The sequence below is a fragment of the Erigeron canadensis genome, chromosome 6 (assembly GCF_010389155.1).
Source record: "Erigeron canadensis isolate Cc75 chromosome 6, C_canadensis_v1, whole genome shotgun sequence".
Lineage (NCBI taxonomy): Eukaryota > Viridiplantae > Streptophyta > Magnoliopsida > Asterales > Asteraceae > Erigeron > Erigeron canadensis.
In genome coordinates, this window is record NC_057766.1 from 44,241,365 (window position 1) to 44,266,943 (window position 25,579).

The 25,579-nt window shown below is 33.4% G+C and overlaps 2 protein-coding genes across 3 annotated transcripts; one reads left to right on the forward strand and one right to left on the reverse strand.

Moving 5' to 3' along the window:
• Positions 1–1,923: 1,923 nt before the first annotated feature.
• On the reverse strand, positions 1,924–4,641 carry LOC122605191 (pentatricopeptide repeat-containing protein At3g49170, chloroplastic). The gene has a single exon (XM_043778091.1). The coding sequence runs from the start codon at positions 4,607–4,609 to the stop codon at positions 2,087–2,089; it is 2,523 nt and encodes an 840-aa protein (XP_043634026.1). The 5' UTR covers positions 4,610–4,641; the 3' UTR covers positions 1,924–2,086.
• A 16,528-nt stretch (positions 4,642–21,169) lies between these two features.
• Positions 21,170–24,450, forward strand: LOC122603886. Of its 2 annotated transcripts, none has more exons than XM_043776730.1 (4): positions 21,170–21,582; positions 22,742–23,284; positions 23,620–23,772; positions 23,931–24,450. In XM_043776730.1, the coding sequence occupies exons 1-4, from the start codon at positions 21,463–21,465 to the stop codon at positions 24,012–24,014; spliced, it is 900 nt and encodes a 299-aa protein (XP_043632665.1). In that variant the 5' UTR covers positions 21,170–21,462; the 3' UTR covers positions 24,015–24,450. The 2 variants fall into 2 exon arrangements, with proteins under 2 accessions (XP_043632665.1, XP_043632666.1); XM_043776731.1 differs by having other exon boundaries at positions 22,772–23,284.
• The last annotated feature ends 1,129 nt before the right edge of the window (positions 24,451–25,579 follow it).

The following is a 25,579-nucleotide window of genomic DNA, read 5'->3' on the forward strand; positions in this document are numbered from 1 at the left end:
CTAATAGGCAAATTCTCTTTCTCAGCTAAAGAATGCCATCAAGGACAAGCACTTTTCCATATGATCTAGAAGTATTCAGCATATTTATGCTTTATGATACTCTAGGAAGTAGGAACTAAACCGTATCTTCACAAACAAATAAGTTAAGGTTGAGACTAAACTTGTGATATCTCAAAAAACTAGGACTTCCTGATACGCCGATGTTTCCTTGAACAAAACCTTTTTACCTCCAAGAAATGTGATTCTCCTTCTTGTTGGGTTTATGGAGACTTGATAGGCCAACCCAGTTATAAAATGTTGTAAGGCAGCAGGCCCTTTAATTAACTTGGGCCTGGTTACTTGGTAACTTGGGGATTAAGTCATTAACCCTAATCTATCTATTATAAATATATCGTTATGTACTTGTAATTCCTCATCACGAGTGTTGAGAGGCAGATTGCTTTAATAATACAATTCTAGTTGTAGCCCGTGGATTAGTTCACACAGTGTAATGTGAGATACCACGTTAAATCGCTCGTGTTCTTCCTTGTTATTTCTCTTGTTATATTCTGGTTCTTGTGTGTGTGCAGTTTTATTCCTAACAAGTGATACCAGAGCTAGGTTTCACACAGATCACAAAGCCGTCACCCAGCCGTCACCCAATTTAGGGTTCTGGCCAAGTCCAGCCACCACAGCCGTCACCCAGATTAGGGTTCCGGCCAAAACCAGACCTGCTTCCGCCACTGCTGTTTGAACTCCAGCAGTCCAGCCGACTGCTAGGGTTCTGTCTTCTTGAAACACCACTGAATCAGCTTTACTGCAGCTGTGAACAGCTGTTTCAGGGGCTGTCGTCTTGCTGCCGCCATTCTGCTGCTGAAAAAACACTGTTGCTGTTGTTTTTCTGCCCAGGTTGATTTGTTTTTTGTTGTAATCAGTTTGTTCGTCGAGTCATTGTAATGGCAGAAGATGGAGAGATTACGATTAAAAAGTCCAACGGGAAAGATTTTAGTCGGTGGAAGATGTAAGTAGAGGATCTGCTAGTTCAGAAGAAATTGGATGTGGTATTATCAGGTGAAAGACCAGAGAGTATAAAACCATAAGAATGGAAACTTTGGATAAGAAAGCCAAGGCGGTTATTCGGCTGACATTATCTAAGGATGTTGCTTTCAACATTCTGAAAGAGAAGACAGCGAAGTAATAAGTAGCTATTAGTACCAAAAAATAATAATAATAACAAGATAATAAGTAGCTATTAGTACCAATGTATGGTGATGATCTTTTTCATTCTGCAGGATCATGATCAGAAAATTTGCTAAACTAAACCTATTAGGCAGTGATGGATCAATACTAACAATATATATCATGTAGAAACTAAATTGTCGATGAATTTGAAAGTAATACTCAAATCACAAACTGGATAGTGAGTTGAAATCTAAATTTACAGGCATGTTGAAAATGATCATGCATGTAAATAACAACCTGGCCACACGGGGTTGTTGAAGTACATGCTTTTTCCAACATAATGATAATGATCAAAAGGGGTTAACAGTCAAAATCATAGATAATATTCACTCGGGATAATGGTTACTCTACTCTCTACATGGTGACTGGCTCAAATTCTAAAGTTTCATGCGAGTAAAATATCAATCTAATGGTGTTTTCATGATGTTGGGAGTAAAAGTCCTAATCTGAAACTTGAAGCCGAGTGAACGGGTTTCTAGCTACCATCTTATTATTATTATTTATTAACTAAATCTAGCGGCACAAGGCAATGTGAGAGAGGAAAAGGAATGTGAGGGAAGAGAAAGGAAGAAAAGCCAGTCCTCTTACTTATGATAACAAATTAATGGTAACAAGTTTAAAATATTAGATAAGTTTGTTTAATGCTAATCTTCTTTTCCTCTGTTGTTAACATATACTGATATACATAATTACATACAGCAAAAAAAAAAAACAATACAGTATAAGGTCATATAATAAGCACATACAGTCAGTGTCAACTTAGAGAGAGACAGACATCCCGCGAGCATCTTTAATTAAGTCAAACAGACGCGATAGATGATCTCAACATAATTGATCAATACCAACCTAATTGCTAATTATGGAATCACCAATAATCGTTGCATGAACACGACCCATTCTTAAAATGATGAAATCTATTTGAATCTCTAACCACAATTTCTCTTCCCCTTGCCATTGATATATACTTCATAGCAGTGTGACAATCTACACAGACCCTCAGATTCTTGAACACCCTTATAGGTTTTGTTTTCGACATGCTTATTAGCCCAAATGCCACAGCAATCTTCTCACTGTGCTGAACCAAGTAACGTTCTTTTTCTTTCTCGTCAAGTTCATGAAGAACAAAATCGGTATTAGGGACGTACCCCAGCTTCTTTATATCTGTTACCAATTGATCTAACTCTTTGTATATTTCTTGTGCACGAGGATGACCAGTATCACCTACATAGAACTTGTGAGCTTGGCTTTCGGCTTCTATCCAACTGCAACCTGCTTCCTTGATCAAGTTCCGTTCTTTCATAGTCTTTCTGATTTTAACCACATGCTTCCATTGACCCTTTGAAGCATACAAGTTGGATAATAGTATATAAGCAGATGGATCATTTGGATCCAGCTCAGTAATCATTTTCGCAGATAACTTTCCCAACTCTGTATTACCATGGACTTGACATGCTCCAAGTAATGTGCGCCATACCAAAGCATCGGCCTTGAAAGGCATTGAGTTGATGAAATCAATGGCTTTTTCAAGAGAGCCTGATCTTCCGAATAAGTCCACTACACATGCATAATGTTCCATTTTTGGGATTATCTTGTGCTCATGGTACATTGAATTGAAGTGTTTTAGGCCCTGGTCAATCATCCCAACATGACTACAAGCCGATAAAACAGCAATATACGTGACTTCATTTGGCTTCACGCCTGCTGAAAGCATTTGGTCGAACATTTCCAAAGCATTTCTCGCCAGACCATGCTTTGCAAAGCCGGTGATGATGGCAGTCCACGATATTACATTCCGTTCCGCCATTCTATCAAAAACACGAGTGGCTGCTTCAATGTCTCCACACCGGGAGTACATTGATATTAAAGCATTACAAACCCTTTGGTTTGAAGCAAACCCTGATTTCACCAACCGTGCATGCATTTCCTCACCCTTTCCAACAGCACCAAGACTGGCTGCTGCACTCAAAAGGCTGGCATACGTGAAAGAATCGACCCCAGTCAGAGTCTCCTCGAATTTATTAAACATCTTAAAAGCTTCACCTGAACTAGTATTCCTAACATACCCATCCACAATGGCGTTGTAGGTGATTAAACTCTTGTCGAGTAGAAGTTCAAAAGCTTTTTGGGCGTCTTCCATGCTACCAGACCGGGAATACATGCTAATCAGTGAATTACCAACGCAGTTGACAGACGCATGACCAGATTTTACTGCATGGTTATGAATTTGCTTACCAACCTCCAGATTCGAAAGGCTTGCACATGCCTTTAAAAGGCCAGAATAAGTGAAATGATTTGGCAAGACATCACCTTGTGTGATCATTTGCCGGTACAGTTGAATGGCAGTTTTATCAAGACCACCTCCGCTTTGCACGCATCCTGTAATGACGGCAGTCCAAGACATGACGTTATGACTAGGCATCCGTTGGAAAACTTTTATAGCATCCTCCATGGGCCCACACTTTGCATACATATCCACAAGGCTACACCCGATATACACATCCGAACACAAACCCGACTTAAGCACCCACGGATGCAATTGCTGACCGACCGACAGACATCCTGATTGGGCGCACGCCGACACAACGCTGCTCAAAGTAAAGCGGTCAGGCATGAACCCAGCAAACAGCATTCTCAAAAACAAGTCAATCCCGTCCTCGTGATGTCCCAGTTGCGCGTATCTAGTGATCAGCAGAGTCCAAGTAACAGAATTTCTTTCAGGCATTTTATCAAACACCTTGTGAGCAGACTCCAGGTCACCAAAACCTTTGGCAAACAAATCAATCAGGGCACACCCAACACACACATCAGACTGAAAATACCCGGTCTTGATCACAAACCCGAAAATGGCTGCTCCAATGATCGGAGCAGCGTTAGAGGAGGCGTGAATGGCGGCCGAAAAGCAAAACTGGTTGGGGTGGTGGCCGTGGCTAAGCATGTCAACAAATGTAAGCAAGGCTTGGGATTCCATCCCGTTATGAGCGAAACAAGAAATCATGGCACTCCAAGAAACCAAATCCTGGTGAGCGCCCATGGAATCAAATATAGTTTTGGCAGTGGCCCAATCCCCACATTTGGCATACAGGGTAATGAGTGAGTTGAGTAGGATTGAGTCCAGTTTGATTCCAGACCGGTTGAGTTTCGAGTGGACGAGTTTACCGAGTTCCAAGTTACGAGTTCGGATGCAAGATTTGACAACAACAGACAAGGTAGTGAGGTCAGGGGTGTGTTTCCGGGTCATCACATCATCCAGGACTGATATTGCTTCTTGAATCCGACCCGCATTGGATAAACTTATCAACCGGTCCTTGAACGGTTCAAAATTGTTTATCTTGAATTTGGATAATGATGGATTTGGCGGCAATTTGGCACCACAAAGGGTAAACGCCATTCTTTCTTTCTTAAATTTCTTTCTTAAACAATACCAACTCCTCTCTCTCTCTCTCTCTCTCTATATATATATATATATATATTATGCTGCATATGTAATGCCACTTGCCCAGTCCCTTCTTGGTGTAAGTGTTGAGTTCGATTCTCACAAGTGGAGTTTTCTTGGAGCAATTATTACTAACATTTAGCCATTCGAAAGAAAAAATTATGTATATGTAATATAATTTAATGCTTTGCCTTTCTATGTGTTATATTTGTACAGGGGAAGGGAATATGAGGATGTTAGACATCTAAGTTAGGTTTAAAATCTTGCACATATCTTTTTTAAATCATAACAATTTTAGGGGGGCCAAACGTTTATTCAAAATATTTAAATATTGGTATGTGATAGGTTTTTCACCCAAGTTTGGTGCATAACAGTTTCATACTCACTTTTATCATATATATATATACATATATATACATGGAAAAAGGAATATACGGTTGTTCGACACCTAAGCTTAGGTATGGAACCCTTACATACTAATATTTTATTATTTCTTGTTTAATGAATAAATGCATGGGCCTCATGATTTTTATAAATTAAAAAAACTATATGTGAGTGTTTCACACCTAAAATTAGATACCCGACAACCTTATATATATACCCAACACTCCCAAAACGATTCCGCCTATATTATATATATATGGGTTATTTATAGTACATGCATTAAAAAAACTACAAAAATTACATGTATAAATTAACTTCCTTATATATACGGGTGGGTTATGATGATAATTTGTAGACACAAATAGCAATATACCAAGACCAAATACTCGTATCATTTTTGAGTGGAGGATAATAATAGTCAAATGATTTTATCAAATATATATATACATGGGCTTTATGGTACTAAAAATATATATGGACCTACACACACTGGTGGATGAATGGGGAGGACAGCCTTGTTTTGGACAAGCCCAAAATGGCTCCCTTTTTTCTGGTAATATATTTTGATGATGACTTTGTTGTTGAATGATAAGAGTAAATGATAAAAGGAGTTATTTTCATTGTCAATTTGATTTAAGAGGTCAGGGCCTAACATATATATCGATCCCGACCCAAGATTAGAAAACCAAAGAATTAGAAGGCAATTGGGCAACAAGCTACGCCGCTAACCCGCAAACGCAGGACGTGTATAAACTACATTCGTAGACCTTGGCATCACAATGTTACTGTGCATGAACAGTTGAACCCTATCAAGTAACTCAATGGACTTAGGGATGAGAAAACTAAAGGTAACAAATGCAAATGGTATAAACATGTGTTGGTTGTCCAAGCATGCCTTTACGGCGGGCCAAACTGCTTTAAAAGTTGCTTCATGCAAAGTGGCCAAACATGAGAAGACGTGACCAACACATGTTTATATCATTTGCATTTGATATCTTTGGTTTTCTTGCTCCTGAGTCCATTGAGAGGAGATTTGCTCCTCATCCGGGGGGACATGTTTCAACGCTTCATGCACTGTTTTGTCTTGAAATGTCTTTTTTCTTTCTTTCTTTTTGTGTACAAATTTAATTTAGTACTCGCAATAAAGAGTGGGTAAAGTTAACCTACCCATGTGCTCTTCTTAAAACCTTTGGAGCTCAAGAGAAATTGAAACTAACATATATTATTGAAGCTTATTCTATTAGACAGATGGCAATAGAACCCGTACATCATTCGACCTATATATTTAACCAATCTCTTTATAACATTTTAATTTCCTTTTTTTCAACCTATTTTTTTTAATTTCGTTGACATCACTAACGGACATGACATCTTAATTCACTCTATGACATTGTTTCTTTTTTACTTAATGAATTTAATAGTTAAAAACTTAATCATTCAATCAAATTTTATGTTTTTTTTACTTAATAAACAAAAATAATCGTCAATTACCTTTATTTTACTTAATACATACAGACATTCTTTATGCATTCAGTCACTTAATATACTCAGAACTTAATGACTAGAAAAAGAAATGAACCCTATTTTTAATTTTTAGAAAAAAAAAATTCACATTTTAATGGTCAAAGATTTGTCTTCTAGCCATCATGGCTTCAAACAGTTCTCAACACGCCATGGCTTCCAACCCATGTTGATAACGACGGCCGTCTTGCATGGGTCGTGTCACTTGGGTGTAACCTATGCTACAACCCATATCCAAAACTAACGCCCTGAGCAGCTAGCTCTCGTAATTTTGAAATTAGATCTTATTTGGAAGCGCACAAAAGAGGATAAAAAAGAGAGGACAAAGGTTGAATATACAAGTAAGACTATCTTCAATGGGGATGTTTTTGGGCGCCCTTGAGTGTCCTTAGGTGCCCTTGGATATCCTTTGCGGTGCTTGTCTGAAACTAAAGATTTTTTGATGCATGCCCTTACCCAATGACATGCCCTTAGGTGCCCTTACTTATATTTTTTTGTTTTTAGTGAAGTTAAAGGATATGTAAGGATATTTAAGGATGTTTGTATGGTTGGAGATAAAATTATAGGATTTTAATGATTTATAAGGATTTGTAAGGATATGATGTGGCAATTCAAGACGCCTAAAGACGCTCTTAGCATTGGAGATAGCCTAATAAGACATATAACCACGACTGACAAATGAAAACGTCACATGCCAATTGGGGGAGGGTGAATACATGTAATTTTTCTAGGAAATCTATGCATAACTGGTGGTGTGTGAGTGAAGGGTATAGTGTCAAAAAGGTAAATTTTGGCAATAAAATTTGGCCAATAGGAACACTTCAAACAATTTTGTAAACATATTTGGGCTCATAATTTGGGGGCTGGAAACTCGAATATCAGAACGAGTATACAACTATATAAGTATTGGTTAAGAGGTATTCCTCGTATTTTTATAGATTTAAAATACATCTGTTTTTATATGCATCAAATTTTGTATTTCTGTTATATTCATTCCGTTCCACTAAATATGTCTTATTTTGAATTTTAAAGTCTTCTTTTATAAACTCCGACTTTAAATATTTTGAATTGTGTTATATAATATTTGATGAACGTTATATGAATTGATTGAGTTTTAAATATATATTTTATTGGTATAATTTTCATTAAATATTATATAAAAAAAATCAAAATATTTAAGGTCGAAGTTTATAAAAGAAGACTTTAAAAATTAAAACGAAGACACATTTTAATAGGACGAATGGAGTAATTTTTTTTTTGTTTGTACTAAACAAGCTACAGTAATATATATATATTCTTTTTCAAAATGTTGATTCTCTTCTTATTCTCTATTGTATTTTCATTCTTTATGATTCTCTGCTACCAAACACAATATAAAGTAGAGAATTGAAAAATAAAAATTTGGAAAAAAAACACTTTCCTCATCGAACGAACTTACGAACATTGGATAGTAAAAAAAAGTAACAAAAAAGGAAGGAGGTGCTAGGCAAGTAGGCATAATTAAATTGCAAATTTACTTAACATGCATAAAAAGGTTATACGTTTTTATATCAAAAGCTCACCTCTGATTTTTATAGTAAGTGTACAACTATTTAATGCACCTTAACGAAAATTTTTAGGGTTTTGTTTAGCAAAACCCAAAATAATAATAATGTAATAAAGACGTAGAATCTATATATAGAATGAATGAACCCTTAATTTACTTTTACAGCTAATAATATGCACTTTCGTATCATGCTCCCTCCTCCTTAAAAGAACAAAATGAATATTACACTACGCGTTACCTCACTTTCCATAACGTCAATATCGCATCCACTTATTAACACTAAGGAAATGCTAAATATAATTAACGTCCATAAAGAAATTCAATCTTTTAAAATATTAAAAGTTTACCATATAAATTTTATAATAAACATACAACTATTTAATGCATTTTACCTAGAGTGTTTTATGGTTGTATTTAGTAAAACCCAATTAGTTATATAATATAAATAGAATCTAATGTCAATATTTAGTTTTTTCAAGGATTTTCTCTTTTTCTAGAAAAACTTCTATTATTCTTTTACACATATTCACTTTAAGATTAATTTAACAACTTACACTAATATACTAACACTCAAGGACAGATCTACCATGGGGGCAGCAGGGGCAGTTATCTCCACTCCAATTTTGATTCAATGTAATTTTTTAAAATTTAAATGGTCTATACGTAAAAAAAATTTCCCAAAATAAGAAAAAATAAATAGAAAATACATACAAATATTATCTTCGTTTGGAAATCATTGGTCATGGAAACATTAATTTTGAAATAGATCTTTCTATTGGTTGGGAAAAAAAAAAACTTGAGTTGTTTTAATTTTTAATAATCATAATAGTTATGTAGAAAAAATATACATATACAAGCTAATTACTTCATAAAAAATTTCGGATTTCCTGCATTATGATTGAATAAGTTTTCAGTTAATAAGACCTTGCCTGACACGTGTGTTATTTATTTATTTATTAAAAGTGTTGGTTCATTTCCGGGTGACAACATCATTATAGAAATTTGTCTTGAGTCTATTGAATATGTACTTGTAATAAACGTTAAGTTTTCGCATGTAATAAAGTCAACCTCGAGTTGGTCAACGTGTTGACTTGGTCGAGCTCGAGTGGTCATCCGAGTTGGGCTCGGTCCATGAAATTTCAGGTCCGACTAGTCCATTAGTTTTAGTATAAATAGAGATTAAACCTTATGTTTAAGGTTAATCTTCCAGTCATTTTGTTTTTGTCATTTCATATTCCGAACTTGGTATTTTACTTGTAATTGCATTTACTGAAGTAATATACGGTTCAAGTTTATATTCATATTTGTGTTCTTGTTGTTGATTGCTAGTGTATAAGATTTTCCGCACTTATACATTAGATACTTAATCTCGTTTGATCCGGTGGCAAAGGGACTTTCAATTGGTATCAGAGCCAACGGAAGTATTCTATTGGTTCAGGATTAAGGTTTCAGCAACGATTAAGGTGTTTTCTTTCGGTTTTTCGGTTTAGACAAGCTTCAGTCGCTCGGTCGAGCTCGACCTATCAAGCTCGACCTCGACCTTTCGAGCTCGACCTAGTCTGGTGCTCGAACTAGTCAAACTCGACCTAGTCAAGCTCGACCTAGTCAAGCTCGACCTAGTCAAACTCGACCTAGTCAAACTCGACCTAGTCGAGCTCGAACTTTCAAGCTTGACCTCTCCTAGCTCGACCAAGTCAAGCTCGACCTCTCCTAGCTCGACCAGTCCAAGCTCGACCTATCTAAGCTCGAGTGACTAGGTACCGATATCTATTGTTCGACTATATAATCAGATTTTATGATGAAGTGATTGGTTTTCTTTTAGAATTTGCAATCTTGATTATGTTTAGGTTCTGAACTTGTCTAAAGTATTGAACTTGTAAACTCTTATGGGTTTAGGTTTGATATTTGTTAATCGACGGTTTTGGACTTGTAAACTTGATCAACTTTAGATTCTAATTTATTACTTTTCGAATTGTCAAGAACTTGTAATTTTGATTTAGACTTGGTCTAAGCTTGTTGGAATATTGAACTTGTAAACTCTTTGAGTTTTGGTTCGGTTTCTGTAATAAAGCAAATAGACTTGAAAACTTGATCAACTTTAGGTTCTAAATTTAGATAACTCGGATTAATGACGACTAAAGGACTGTCCTTTATAGAAGATTCCGTAAAATCTTAGAGGGAATTCAAGACCAGATTAAAAAGGTTGTTTTTGCAAGGAGCTACTAGGTTATCTCTTAATTGTATATTTGAACAATTGTATCATGATGTTGTTATGGCAATGAGCTATTGTGTTATCTCTGGATTGCATATGTGAACAACCGTGGGATGAAGATGAGAGTGGGATATGTGTTGTAACCAAAAACAAACATATAGGCTGTTTTAAGAATTTTGTAGAGAAAAGGGGGGATAAAAAATCAAAGCTTCCATGTTTTCTATGCAAAATTCTTAGATTTTCGTAGCAATGAAGATCATGGTGTCTCGACAGGGTTTAGTCATGGTATCTTTTTGGTTTTGAATCTGTGTGACATGTGTCCGACCTAGTTTTTGGATTAAAGGCGCTTGATTTAAGATTAGGTGATTCAAATGAATCAGATGAAGATTGAAGACCGTGATTGAAAATCCGAGTAAACTGTTCATGATTTTTGCTTAACATGTGTTTGGGATTTTGTCAAAAAGCTTTTGTGATAAAGTTAATCATTTGTAGCCGAGTAATTGAAAATCAAACCTTTATTTAATGCCAATGATGTAGAGATGATTAATCCGATGACTAGTGAAGAGGTTGCAGATTAAGTGGTTCTTTATGTATTTTGGAGATGCTTACCTTGAGGGGGGAAATTTGATATGAAAGACTTCAGGTGATTAGTGGATTCATGAAGATAAGACAAAGTCAGACACTATTGGTTGAAGACATGGATCTTGTGAGTGCTGCATATCTGAAATTCAAGTTACTGAATTTCTTATCGTTGTGAGAGCTGATTAAATTCGATGCTGATTGTTGGAGATTCAACTTCTTTATCATATGTCAGTTAAGCTTGAAGGTCAAAATAGATTGAGCAATGTTATTTTGCATAATGTCTGGAGTGATGATATCCGAATTGCATAAGGAGGCAATGATGTCTGTATTACTTTGAAGTGATGATGTTTGGCGTGATAATATTGCTTGGAGCTTAATTTGGATGTTACTGTTCAGGGGGAGAATTACAATCTGAGTAATGGATTTGTTAATTGTCATAAGGATATAGAGATTTTGAGGTTTGAAGATCAGTATGCAGCGCATAAAGATCAAGTCTTACCAAAAGAAAACATGATGTTATTAGTTAACGAAAATTTGTTGATTGCATATTTTTTAACTTATGATTGTCAGAATTCATAGCAATAGTCAAGGAGTGCTTGATTGAGCATTTCTGTTACTATCTCCATGTATTACAAGTGAAGACTTTGAAGATCGATGAAAACTTCTAAATGTTGATGTCAAGGGGGAGTCAGTTGGTGCATTTCCGGGTGACAACATCATTATAGAAATTTGTCTTGAGTCTATTGAATATGTACTTGTAATAAACGTTAAGTTTTCGCATGTAATAAAGTCAACCTCGAGTTGGTCAACGTGTTGACTTGGTCGAGCTCGACCTGGTCGAGCTCGAGTGGTCATCCGAGTTGGGCTCGGTCCATGAAATTCGAGGTCCGACTAGTCCATTAGTTTTAGTATAAATAGAGATTAAACCTTATGTTTAAGGTTAATCTTCCAGTCATTTTGTTTTCGTCATTTCATATTCCGAACTTGGTATTTTACTTGTAATTACATTTACTGAAGTAATATATGGTTCAAGTTTATATTCACATTTGTGTTCTTGTTGTTGATTGCTAGTGTATAAGATTTTCCGCACTTATACATTAGATACTTAATCTTGTTTGATCCGGTGGCAAATGGACTTTCGAAAAGTAATCGGTTGCTTTTGAATATAAGTGTTACACGCGATGTGAAGAATGAAATTATTTTAAGGGTCCATTTATAAACCCCGAGCTAGGGTTCAGTTTTTTTAAGTTCTCGCATATAACTCTTACAAATATGACAAACAACTTCTAAAATTGCCTCCTCGCAAAAAAAATTTTGGCTCCCTCTCTACTAACACTAAAAAAGAATTCTTCATATATATTACAAGGAAAGGATTTTGGTGGCCATTATTAACTAACGAGTGACTTAGGCAAACGACTGAGCTTTATATATATATATATATATATATATACACACTAGTCTTAATACTCGTATGATATACGGTAGCTATATAGATTTTGTCATAAACAAATTCAAATATGCTTTATACATGATTTGTGAGTATGAAATAACTTGTGATTAAAGTAAACCGATAGATGATCAATGTTGAGTTATAAGAAACAATAATGATCAATATAATATATGTTTAGTTAAAGTTTTAGATTTACCTTAAATTTCTAAAATCACACCAAAATCGGAACTTGTAAACATAGAGGATGACTATACTAGTCTTAATACTCGTATGATATACAATAGCTATATAGATTTTGTCAAAAAGAAATTCAAATATGCTTTATACATGATTTGTGAGTATAAAATAACATGTGATTAAAGTAAACCGATAGATGATCAATGTTGAGTTATAAGAAACAATAATGATCAATATAATATATGTTTAGTTAAAGTTTTACATTTACCTTAAATTTCTAAAATCACATCAAAATCGGAACTTATAAACATAGAGGATGACGACAAATAACTTTGTGATTTCATATCGTAAACTCAACTTTTTGAAATCTTTATCTTATTAACTTATTATAAGTAATATAAGTAATAGTTGTTGAAAATTTGAGAAAGGAAAAGAGAAATTTTTACTAATGAGAAAATGATCAATCAAATAAGATTATAATGTGTTTTGTATCTATAAGCTAAGAGTTAGAGTGTAATTATAAGTCTAATAAGGAAATTGAATTTATATACAACAAAAAAAGTTAACTTAATAAAATTAATAAAGAGTGATCGACACGAATCGTCTTTGTGGTTTACCCAAAAAGTCTGGTTTCGTCCTTTAATTTCAAAACTGTCTGATATCATCCTTTATAAATGGAAAATGATCACGTTTCATCCTTTTCGAAAACGGACGTTAACTTGAATCCGTTAACCCCCTCATGTGCATTCCACATGAGAGTACTTTAGTCATTTCCTACCTTTAAAGGACGAAATCGGACTTTTTAGGCAAACCACAAGGATGATTCGTGTCGATCACTCTATAAGTATAAAACTATTCTCTCTCTCTCTTTCTTTCTCTCTATCTCTCTTTCTCTCTCTCCATCTCTTTCTCTCTCTCCATAAATCCGACCACAAACTTGCCGGATATTCGTAACCACCACATCCATTTCACCATTTCATACCCCAAACATCCTCATCACTTTGTATATCTCAAAACTAACAAACTAACACAAGCACTATTGCCCACCACCCGCTGCCCGCCACCTGCCAGCACCGCAACAGCCCCCATTCGCCGGAAAACATCACGAGCGACATCCCACCTTCACACCTTTCTTTCAACCATCGCTCTTTGCACTCTCTTTCTTTTTCAAGAAACCCTAACGGGTTTTTCTCTCCCTCTCCTCCCTTTTCGGGTTTCCGGCTAGCCAACGACAATCGCTAAGTCGCTGCCACCACGACATCACTCTCCAACATCACTATCTCATCAACAAAAGCCAAAAATCTCTCTTTTCTTATCATTATTTTCAGATTAACACAATACCCACCAAAAGCATCCATTTGAAAACTTTCAAAAAACCCATTGATTTTGTTATACAAATACATAGATTGAGAAACAAGAACCGAAAATCTCTTTTGTGTCACTTTTGAATTCGGCCAGATTCAAAAACCCACAAAACACACCCATTTTCATTTCTTCGAGATCTAACATTGGTGGTGGGGAGAAAGATAGGGATTGACACGTTTTTCAAGTGTGTTGGTTTGATCTGAAAAGGATTTGATTTGGATGAATATCCATGTTATGTTTTTGTGGTTGATGGGTTTTATTGCATTTTGTGGATTTTGATTTATTGATTATTTGAACAATGTGTGTATGTAATAATGTATACATGCAATAATTGTATATGTATTTATCTGTGATACTTATAGAGTGCTCGACACGAATCGTCCTTGTGGTTTGCCCAAAAAGTCAGATTTCATCCTTTAAAGGTAGGAAATGACCAAAGTACCCTCACGTGGAATGCACATGAGGGGGTTAAAAGATTAAAGTTAACCTCTGTTTTTGAAAAGGATGAAACGTGATCATTTTACTTCTATAAAGAATGATATAAGACAGTTTTAAAATTAAAGGATGAGACCAGACTTTTTGGGTAAACCACAAGGACGAATCGTGTAGATCACTCATAAATAAATTAAAAGTACACGGGTCGATTAAAGATTATGCCATGTGTCGTATAAAAAACATCTCAATCATGTTTTAGTTTATTGCTAGATATAACTTTTGAATTATAACTTGATGTTTTTATGTAAATGATATATGTGAACAATTTCATTCACATATAGACTGATAAAGTTACACCTAATAAACAATGCCAACCAAACATGAATACCACCAAATAAGTTATCCATCAAATAAGCTATTCAAATTAACGGTATTGATTTTTTAACAAAAGTTTTTTATATGATAACGTTTTTCATCAAATGTTTAATGAAAATATGTTAAGTGTTAACTGTTGAACTCATACACTGTGAGATTAGCTAAGTAAATCATTTGTAAAAGTTGTTTAATGATATTAAATTACTCAAAATTAAATATATTAAATATCCAATATATCTTACAAATTATAACTTTATTAATAGAGATTTGCTAACTAGTGTTTCAAGGGCATTAATTATAGTGCATTTTACGAAGTTAAATTTTCTTTGAACTAGGGGAAAAGCCCATCCTATGGACGTCTTTAATAATTGTACACTCTATCATGGTGTTGATTCATTGCGTGTTGTATTACATGTTTAACTTTGGATACAAAATCGATAGGTATAAACGTATAGTATTTCCAGTTGAGTACTGAGTTTGGTAATTGGACTTGTGCAATGGGTTTTTACTCTATTCATTTAGCATTATGCAGTACCATTTGTTATAATCGAGTTCACAATGTATTTGTAGTTTTTATTGATAAAAATTTTTCTGTAAATATTTTAATATATCTTAATAAAAAAGTTTGACGTTATAAGAGTATCAAAATCTTGATCTGTACATTAATAATTCAAATATCAATTATTCATATTTTTATTATAGCATCTTTATATAACTCTATACCATTATATATGTTTCTATTATATCCTTAAACATGATATATATAAATAAATTAAATAATTAACCATTAATTACTCTTATTAAATTGTTGTAAAATTGTTACATGTCACTCAAATTTTAATTATATATATATAGATAGATAGATAGATATAAATTAATTGATGTAACGGTGGTGGTGGTGGCGGCGTGGTGGTGAATGTAAATTAATTGATGTAAGAGAGGTTAATATGGTTCTTTAAGAGTTGGAGGATCTATGTTGTAATTTATTTCATTAATAATATTATAGGTAAATAGGTGAAGATGTTTAAATTAGTGAATAAAGAAGAGAGGTAACATGATCATTTCAAAATCTTAATTACTTAAAGGGGGAGAGGATAGTTTGCTTTATAAAGTAGTATAAATATAGATAATTTATAACGATTGTATGAACTAATCATACCGATCACATGTTGGCTAACGTTACATTATTAGACTGTTCAATCAGTTTTTCTTTCGACTTTCTAGGTATAAATCTATCATATCTAATAAAAAAAACTACTTATTTTAAAGGTGTTGGAAAATTGTGTAATAATTTTATTTAGTACTCTTTAAAATATTTTTATCTACATTGCCCCCCTTAACTTTAATAACTAAAATACACTATTAATCATTTATATTTTAAAACAGGTCATATGCCAGTACAGTGCACCGGCGATGGTGGTAGCAGCGCATGGTGGCGGCGGTGGCGAGGTTAGTGTCGGAAACTGTGGAGGTGATGGGTGTTGGGGCGGAAATTGTGGTGTTGTAAATTATTTTATTAAAGATATTATATGTATATTAGATTAAGATGTTTAAATTAATGAACAAAAGAGATGATATTTTAGGTATATCAATTAATCTTTTGGATTTTGGGGGAGGGAGTTTCCTTTTATATATAAGGTATATATATATAGGGTAACACTCCGGTGAGAACACTTTTAAAATAAGAACGGTGAAAACACTTAAAAACATCATTTTGATGCATTAAAAGTCCATAAAACTAATATAGTGCTTAATTAATTATCATTATTTAAGTGTTTAGCAACACATGGATCCGTCAAAATCGAAAAATCACGTTTTTTGTTTGTGCATCCATCTTGGATACATATTCATCAAAATGATGCGTCCAACAAAAAACGTGATTTTTTCAATTTTAACGGATCAATGTGTTGTTAAACACTTATATAATGATAATTAGTTGTGCACTATGTCAGTTTTATGGACTTTTAATACATCAAAATGTAGTTTTTAAGTGTTCTCATTTGATTGTCACCCTATATATATATATATATATATATATATATATATATATATATAGAAATATGGGTAACACTCCAGTGAGAACACTTTTAAAATAAGAACGGTGAGAACACCTTAAAAACATCATTTTGATGTATTAAACGTCCATAAAACTAACATAGTGCATAACTAATTATCATTATTTAAGTGATTAACAACACATTCATCCGTCAAAATTGAAATAATCATGTTTTTTGTTTTGTGCATCCATCTTGGATGCATATTCATCAAAATGATGCATCCAACAAAAAACGTGATTTTTTCAATTTTGATGAATCAATGTGTTGTTAAACACTTAAATAATGATAATTAGTTATGCACTATGTCAGTTTCATGAACTTTTAATGCATCAAAATGATAATTTTAAGGTGTTCTCACCGTTCTTATTTTAAAACTGTTCTTATTTGATTGTCCCCCTAGAAATATATATAGATATATATCCATTAAATATTTACATCAATTATTTACATTATTCGACGCCACCTCTACTACCAACAGTCGCACTCATTACTACACCGTTGTGCGCCATGATCACCGCCAGATTGCACGCGTAACATGTTAATAATATATTACAAATAACATTTAAATGAAATCTAAAAAGTTTGATTCAAAATAACCTAGCCACTAGTACACTAGGGTTACATGCACATTTTAAGAAAATATAGGAAACAAATATATCAAACTATGAGGTTTGATTATAATATTAACTTTGAAATTTATCAAGAAAAAACCTCTGTGGGATATTTTAAAATGGTTCTAAATTCTTAATTTAGGAAACCGATTTAGTTTTTGTTTATTAAAAGGATTTTATTTCTAAAGTTTTTTAATAAATGTAATATCGTTAGTTTTCGTCGTTATTCACCCATTAAATGTCATATCATCATGCCATGTGATTAAAATAAGATATAATATGGTGATGACTCTCAAAAGAAAACTAAATGATTCTTTAAATTAAGAATTTTAAGTAAAAATTTTATTTTTTAATGGATTTTTCTCTGATACAAACTCTACATTTGAGAGTCATTACTCCTTGTTATTGTTTTTTATTCCCACTAAAGTGAGAGAAATGTTACACTCACAATTTACACAAAAATTACTGTACAAGATGATGCACACTACAAAATGTCATGGAGTTTACATAAAAAAGTGAAAACAATGAAAGTAAGTCAAATTAACAGCAGAATCACATTAACACCACAAATTCACTTAATGAACTTATGAACCCTAGGCTGTATTCTTGAGTTTTTTTTTCCAAAGGATAAGATAGAGAAAGATAAGAAAAATCACTTTTTTGCATTCTTGAGTTTTTTTTCCAAAAGAAAAAAAGTGAAGGGAAGGAAAAATCAAGGTTTTTTCCTCCAAAAGTTTTCTGGCCTGATTTGTAAGGAAACTCGTGGAAGTGGTGGTTGCAGGTTTCCGGTGGTGGTTGCGTTGCAGGGGGTGGTTGCAGGCGGTGGTTGCAGGTTTCCGGTGGTTGTTGCAGGTGGTGGTTGCGTGGAAGGGGTGGTTGCAGGTGGTGGTTGCAGGTGGAAAGGGTGGTTTCCGGCGGTGGTTGCAAGTTTCCGGCGGTGGTTGCAGGTTTCCGGTGATTGTTCCGATTATTTTTCTTTCACTTTCTTTTCAAACTCAAGAATGACTTTTATAAATCTAATCTTCTATCCTTTCTTCCCCTATCTAATCTTCCCCTTTATTTTCTTTTAAAAAAAACTGAAGAACCACCTCTTATTACAAAGATTTAATAACATCACACTAACACCACAAGTTGACTCAAAAACCATTCTTTATTGTTAATTAGACAATCTATAACAGACTCAATAGTCAATATTAGAAACTTAGAATCGAAATACTAGATCATCCACACATGTGTTTAGTCGTGAACAATACTCATATACTAGATGTTAGGCCAGTGTGTGTAAAGTTGTGATGAAAATAAAAAAGTGTAAATTAAAGTCAAAATTGAAAAGAAAAGTCAACTTTAAAAAATCAAGAGTTGTAATTGGCCGATAAGTTATTAAATCAACTGTGTTTTAGTATAATAAAATATATACGGACACACTAAAACAATACGGAAATTAATATGAATATATATTGGCGGCCGGCCGGAATGATCATGATCGGGTTGAAAGAACCGAAATAGATTGAAAAATAGAAGCCAATAATGTTGGTGACTTATTGTAAAGTATTTGATGCTAAGGGGATCCATCTAGGGGATCCATCTAGGTTCAAGTCTTATTAGGGGTTAAAGGATTTGATGCATGTATGGCGTATGGCTAGTATTTCTTTAACTCGTGAAGAATTAATATGAAAAACAATAATTTACTGGAATCATGCTACTTTGGAAAATAATGTAACACGTGTCACGTAGATAAATTAGGTTTCCTAAAAGTCATGGTGAACCAACTTTGTAACTCATTGTCAATCACATGATAAAACCATCAATTTCAGGAATTATTTCTTGTTATAGATGAGAATTGAGAGATAAGGGGGAAAAAAAAAGAAAAGAGAAAGCTACAACTTATATATGCATTCACAATTAATGTTCCTGCAATTATAATTTAGATATATGGGAAAGACGTATGAATTGGTAACTCTACTGTTGGTCTCTCTATATAGTAATTAGATCATGCAACTTTAAGATGATACAATTTTACTTTATATTATAAGCTATAGTAAACTTCAAAGTTTTTTTTTTTTTTCTTAAACGAAATATACCGTATATACCACATAGTTGCTTAATAAACAAAAAACTATTGACCCAATTGCCTAACAAACTTTTAAAATTTATTCATATATATACACTTTGTGTTTTATCATTACCATCAGCATTATTTCATTGCTTATGAATTTCCAAAATACAATATGTATATAAGTATATTGCGTTGGACAACTAAGAGAATAATAAAAGTTTGTCGATCGTTAAATTGTGTACAATATAAAGAATAAATTGTTATCTTTTCTTAAAACAAGTTGGATATAGAATAATGTGTCATTGTTTTAATTTTTGCAGCCATAATTTGTCAGTCTATTTCAGATGCTCCTAAAGAGGATGTCACAAAAAAGCAATGAGTAAATATAAATAGGTTTATAAGTACTCTTATCAAATTATCATGTCATGATAATAAGTATTATAAATATAAATATGGAAAAACAAATATGAGTTTGTCTCTCGTCTAATTTTAATTTTAGATGAGAATTTCTCACATATCAATATTTTAATATTTATTGTATAATAAATAAGTGACATGTATCCCATGAATTTAATGAATTTAAATATTTGAATGTGAGAATAGGGGTATTCACGGATAAATTTGGTCTGTTTTTTGACTAAATCTAAAATCAAACCGACATTTCTGGTTTTAATATATATTAAACTAAATCAAATAAAGTTTGTTGTAAATTCTTATTTTTTATTTTTTTTTATTTCCATAAAATCTTTTGTATATTTCTGAAGATTTATGGCAAGAAGTTATAAAGAACACTAAAAATTAAAATATTTATCACATTATTAATTAAAATACAATATATGTTTGAGTCAATAATCAAAGGACATTACTCATATAATATTTTCCATCTAGATTTCACGAAATTTAATTTACAAGAGAAAGTTTAACTTCACCAAAAACATATATACAAATCAAAATAAAAAATTTACATGAAATATATTGAATACAATGTAGTACCAACACATAATCATATGTACGTATATATATATAGGGGTTGGGTATTGTAAAATAAGTATTAAAGTAAAATAAATAAGACAAGATCTTGACCTTTAGATCATGATTAGATTGATGCACGAAGATTCACGAAACAATTGATACAAAACGATTTTAATGATGCACGGTGATTTTCAGTGAATATAAACTTATTGTTTTATTTGTTTTACTTTAATACTTGTTTTATTTTACCTAAAACCTATATATATATATATATATATATAAATAATATTTAAATGACTAATTATTATAAAAAACAATATATACATATATATTCTTTAGTCCGGTCCAGTTTATGACGAGTTTTTATTTGCTTAAACCGTAACTGAAACAATGAACCCGATTTTTCAAAATTTAAACTGTTATACCAGATTTTAACAACCGAACCCGATCAAATCAATTTAAATATCCCATCAGATCCGGTTTGGACAGTTTAACGATTTGACGAATATAAGATGAACGACATTCCTTGAGAAATTTAGATATTCATGTAGAATTGTATATGCATGCTTTCTCATCTATGATGAACGACATTCCTTCAGGAATTTAGATATTCATGTACAATTGTATATGATATGGACTTAGAGTGTGGACAAATATAGATAGGACCCACAAGTGATGTCGGCTTGTAGTCATAAGTCCCATATAAATGAATGAAGCAGGTAGCCAGAAGAACCCATACAATACAGAATCATTCAATTTTATTTATATATATAGAGATAGAGAGAGAGAGAGAGAGAGAGAGAGGACCCCCCTTGACCTTCTTCTCTGTTTTTTAGTTTGTCAATCTTTTTCTTCTCTTTCTACCCACAAGGGGTTTTGCTGTTTTCAATTCTGTGTTGTGTATATTTATTGAAGTCCTTGTTCTCATTAGTTTTATATTATTATTAATATTAGCTCTGCTGCAACTTGTTCATCGACCCTTCTCTCTTTCTTCAACTTCTAAACTTTCTTTACAGAAGACAAAGAGAAAAAAAATTAAAAAAAAAGGAGTAAAGAAAACAAGAAATGTATGCGGATGCGACAACAGGGCTAATGTTCCCATATTTTCAGAACTTGTCATCATCTGATGCTCAACTATTTGATGATTTCTGTCACTCCCACAAGTCCATATCTACTTGCTTATCGGTAATTCCATTTTTTTTAGATCTATTTTTCTGTTAAATCTATATTTATATATATGGGAAAATGATAGACCTTACTTAAGTTGTTGAAGTACTGACACGTTAAAAAAAATTACAAATTAAACCTTTGAATTTGATAAACGTATATAACCCCTGGATTTTACATAATCCCAATGCATGTTTTACTAACCTTTCCCCTTTTTTTATTTACTTCTTTCTTAACTGATAGCTGAATATAAGTTCATATAGTATAAGGATTAGGGTTTTTTTTAATTCCTGATTAAAATGCATGTTTCGTTTATAATAAATGTCATATTACTCCATATTGAACTTGTTTGTATATATGGTTTCTTGTCTAGCTTCTTGACGAGTAGCTTTGACTTCTAGGCCTCCTTTTGAAATCAATAAATAATTTATATGCTTTATGAACATCTATATGTAGTTATCAAGAAACCCCTCTTGAATTTGCTTGCCAATCAAACAGAGTTGTTACTTGTGGATATATTAACTGAACCAGTTTTTAAAAGTAAAGGTGTAATGGGAATGGTTAATTTTGGTTTTCCATAGTTGCTGAATGGAAAGAGACAGGCAGGCCCATTCCCAAACTCCACTTTTGCTAATATCTGATGTCAACTTGTATCATAAAAAAAACATTATAAGATTCACCTTTTACACCCCACTCACAAGCGTTCAAGACAAACAAAGAAATTAAAGGTGTGTATATAAAAGGCTAAAGCAAAGGTACCACTACATTTTTGTAATTTGCTCCAATTAATGGTCTTGTTTTATGCAAATTCTAATACAGTACTCAACAAAAGGTTATTTTGACATTCTAAAGTTGCTTTTAATCTTTCTCTAGTGTCCAAAGGCCGGCCAACATTAACTATTGTATTGTATTACAAGCCAACCCCGTATTCTTCTTAAGTGACGTTCCAAATCTATCATAATGTCACGCTCTCTGCTTGATTAGGAAATTATCGAAACACAATTGTCTACAAAAATGATCTAAAAAGTAATTAAATTGTCACAATGGATTAAGCTTTGATGATGGTGGAGGGTCTTTCAAAGATTTTTATGCAATTTTCCGTGTTTTACATATTTTACTTTATGTTCTTGTTACTCAATTTCTTTCTTAATTACTTGATTGTTGTTACATGATACAGCTATTGATGGATCTTCCTTCGTATGTTCAGGATAGCCTAATTCAGACCCCGACTACCACTACTACTTATATATCAGATTATGATCTTGGGGGCGAAGGGGATCTCTTCAAAGCACCAGAACCGATTATTGAACAGCCATTGATTAGCCCGGCCATGACATGTACCATGTCAATGATCTCTAACTGTGGAGAAGATGCCATTTCGCCCAACCAACTCAAAGTTACAGACATTGAATCCCTTCAAAACGAGGAGTTTCTGAATGATGTTTTCTACGACTGCAAAAATATTTTGGCAAAAGAAGTAGCAACTGGAACTGAATCCTCGCCATATCCCCAAGTCCTAAATCCCAATTTAACCGATGAAAACTCTGTCGTGAAGGAACATGTTCTTCCTCCATCATATCAAATTCCAAAAAGCATAAGCTCTGATTGTCTAACCTCCATGGATTGGATTCAGGGGACTCAAGTTAAACCAAGTTATCTGAACTTCAGTGAAATAGATTTTGGTGGCATGCGAAGGGCCTTCAGTGAAGGAGACATCAAGGTTAATTTCCATTTACCTTCCTTCTGCACTGTACGTGTTTGCATATACGTACTGATAATCATATACTAACATCTTACACTTCAAACCTGGGGTCCATTATATCACATTGTGAAGAGAATCAAGCTCAAGTTCATATACAGCCATGGACAGTCATAAGACTTTTTTGTGTGTGTGTGTGTGTCAAAAGGCAGAGAGAGATATACAAACAATCATAAGACTGTTAAAATTGGAAGGGATTTTGATGTGTGCATGCGTTAATTTAATGCATTTAGATGTGAACCTCTTAATTAGAAGCGTTCAGAGTAATTGATATCGAGTGCATTCTTATATGGCAGACTCTTGCTGATGCTAACACGAGCCTCATTCATCATCATCATCCTGGGCAGCCATCGCCACTACTCAGTGAGCGCAGCACTGAAGACCGTATGCAAAAGCTCTCAAGATACAGGAACAAGAAAACAAAGAGGAATTTTGGCAGAAAAATCAAGGTAAAAAGTGTTTGTTTTGAAATGAATGTGCAGATGGTGACAATGTTAATTTTATGAGATAATTTTGATGTCTATTCTTATAAAACAAATAAAAAATAGCTGGGACAGTCGATCCAATTCAGAGTATCTAATAAATGGTAGATGGCATCTTGCTGCAGTATGCTTGCAGGAAGGCTTTGGCGGACAGTCAACCGAGGATCAGAGGAAGATTTGCCAAGACAGAGACGAACCTGACATTTTGAGAAATAAGTGATCATATATACTTTAATTACTATGATCGATCAGTGTATGTAGAAATTATCAAGAGAAATGAAGGTAGAATAATGCAGCAGATAGAGAATGGTACTCCTACTAGCTAGCCAGATCGAGCTTATTTACAATCTGACGACAGATGGAGGGAAATATTATCTGAGATTGAGGCTCCATTATGCATATACCACCAAAATTAACCCCTCTTATTTATTAATTAATGTACTACTACTAGTAGTAAAATAAATCTTCCTAGGTAGTGCTGCTGCTGGTAGGTAGATCCATGGAAGATGATGAATGTCGAAATTGTGTTGTATATATAGTATATTAGACTATTAGTATTTGTTGAATAACTTAAGATGACTGCTTGCTTTCTTGGTTGGTTTAAGAATGTAATAATTGTATGGCCGGTCCGGATTTCTTTCTAAACTACTCTTATTAATTACAAGTATAAGAACCAACGAGCAAATAGCTCAATGGTGTAAGGTATCTTAGTGATGCAAGACCCATATAGGCAGTGGCGGATTCAGAAAATTTATCAACTGGGGGCACCTTTCTACTAAATTGGTAGTATAAAAGGTTTAGATAATGATTTTGGATTAAAACAAGCATTAGAAATACACAAAACTATCACTAAGTGACGATATTATATTACTCGATAAAACACACATTTCATTGCCTTACACTAATTCTTGATATATTCTACGTATCCATCTATTTTAATTACACCAAGTAAACACATATTATTTGATTAACTCACTAGCATAAAACACAAATAATATTTCACTTGATTACATAAAAGCAAAAATTGATATCAAAACAAAATCAACTGTTACATATGAAGCATAAAAGTTTAATTCATTATAAGGGTACAATTATATCAATAGTGTATGAAATCATCCAACTAAAAACATATTTTATGTTTACTGATGAACTATTTCTAAGCTGGACAACTAGAGTAGGCTAAGAGATACAACATATGGTGGGCTATTGGGAAAAGTTGAGAGTTTGGCCTAGGACCCCCCCTACTACTTCATTGGATCCGTCTCTGCATATATGGTTTTATCCCTATTAAATGTTGTGCGTTTAGACAGGATCATAAAAGGGATGAGGCTCGAGGCAAAAAGAGAAAATGTGCCCCTAAAATTATAGTCAACTAGCCCGATGATGATTACACGCCGTGATTCAATTAAGTTTATACTCCCGGCCAGTTCAAGCAATGTGATTATAGTGATGATTGATGAAGATGAGGATGATTACACGCCGTAGACGAGAATGAAAATCAGGAAATACAAAGGGCTTTTTGTATACCATTAATTGGACATTACTTCGAAGGGTCGAACTAGAAAAAATAGATTTGGTATCTTTTAATGTCTTTGGTAATCTAGTTTATTTGGTTTTCTAATTTTTGAAAGGGATAAATACCTAGGAATGTAATGAACTATGCATAAATGTTTATGTTGTGTAATGAACTACATATATGTTTATTGTATGTAATGAACTTTCAAATCTAGGTTATTGGATGTATTCAACCAATCAAAAGCGTACAAGTGGCAGC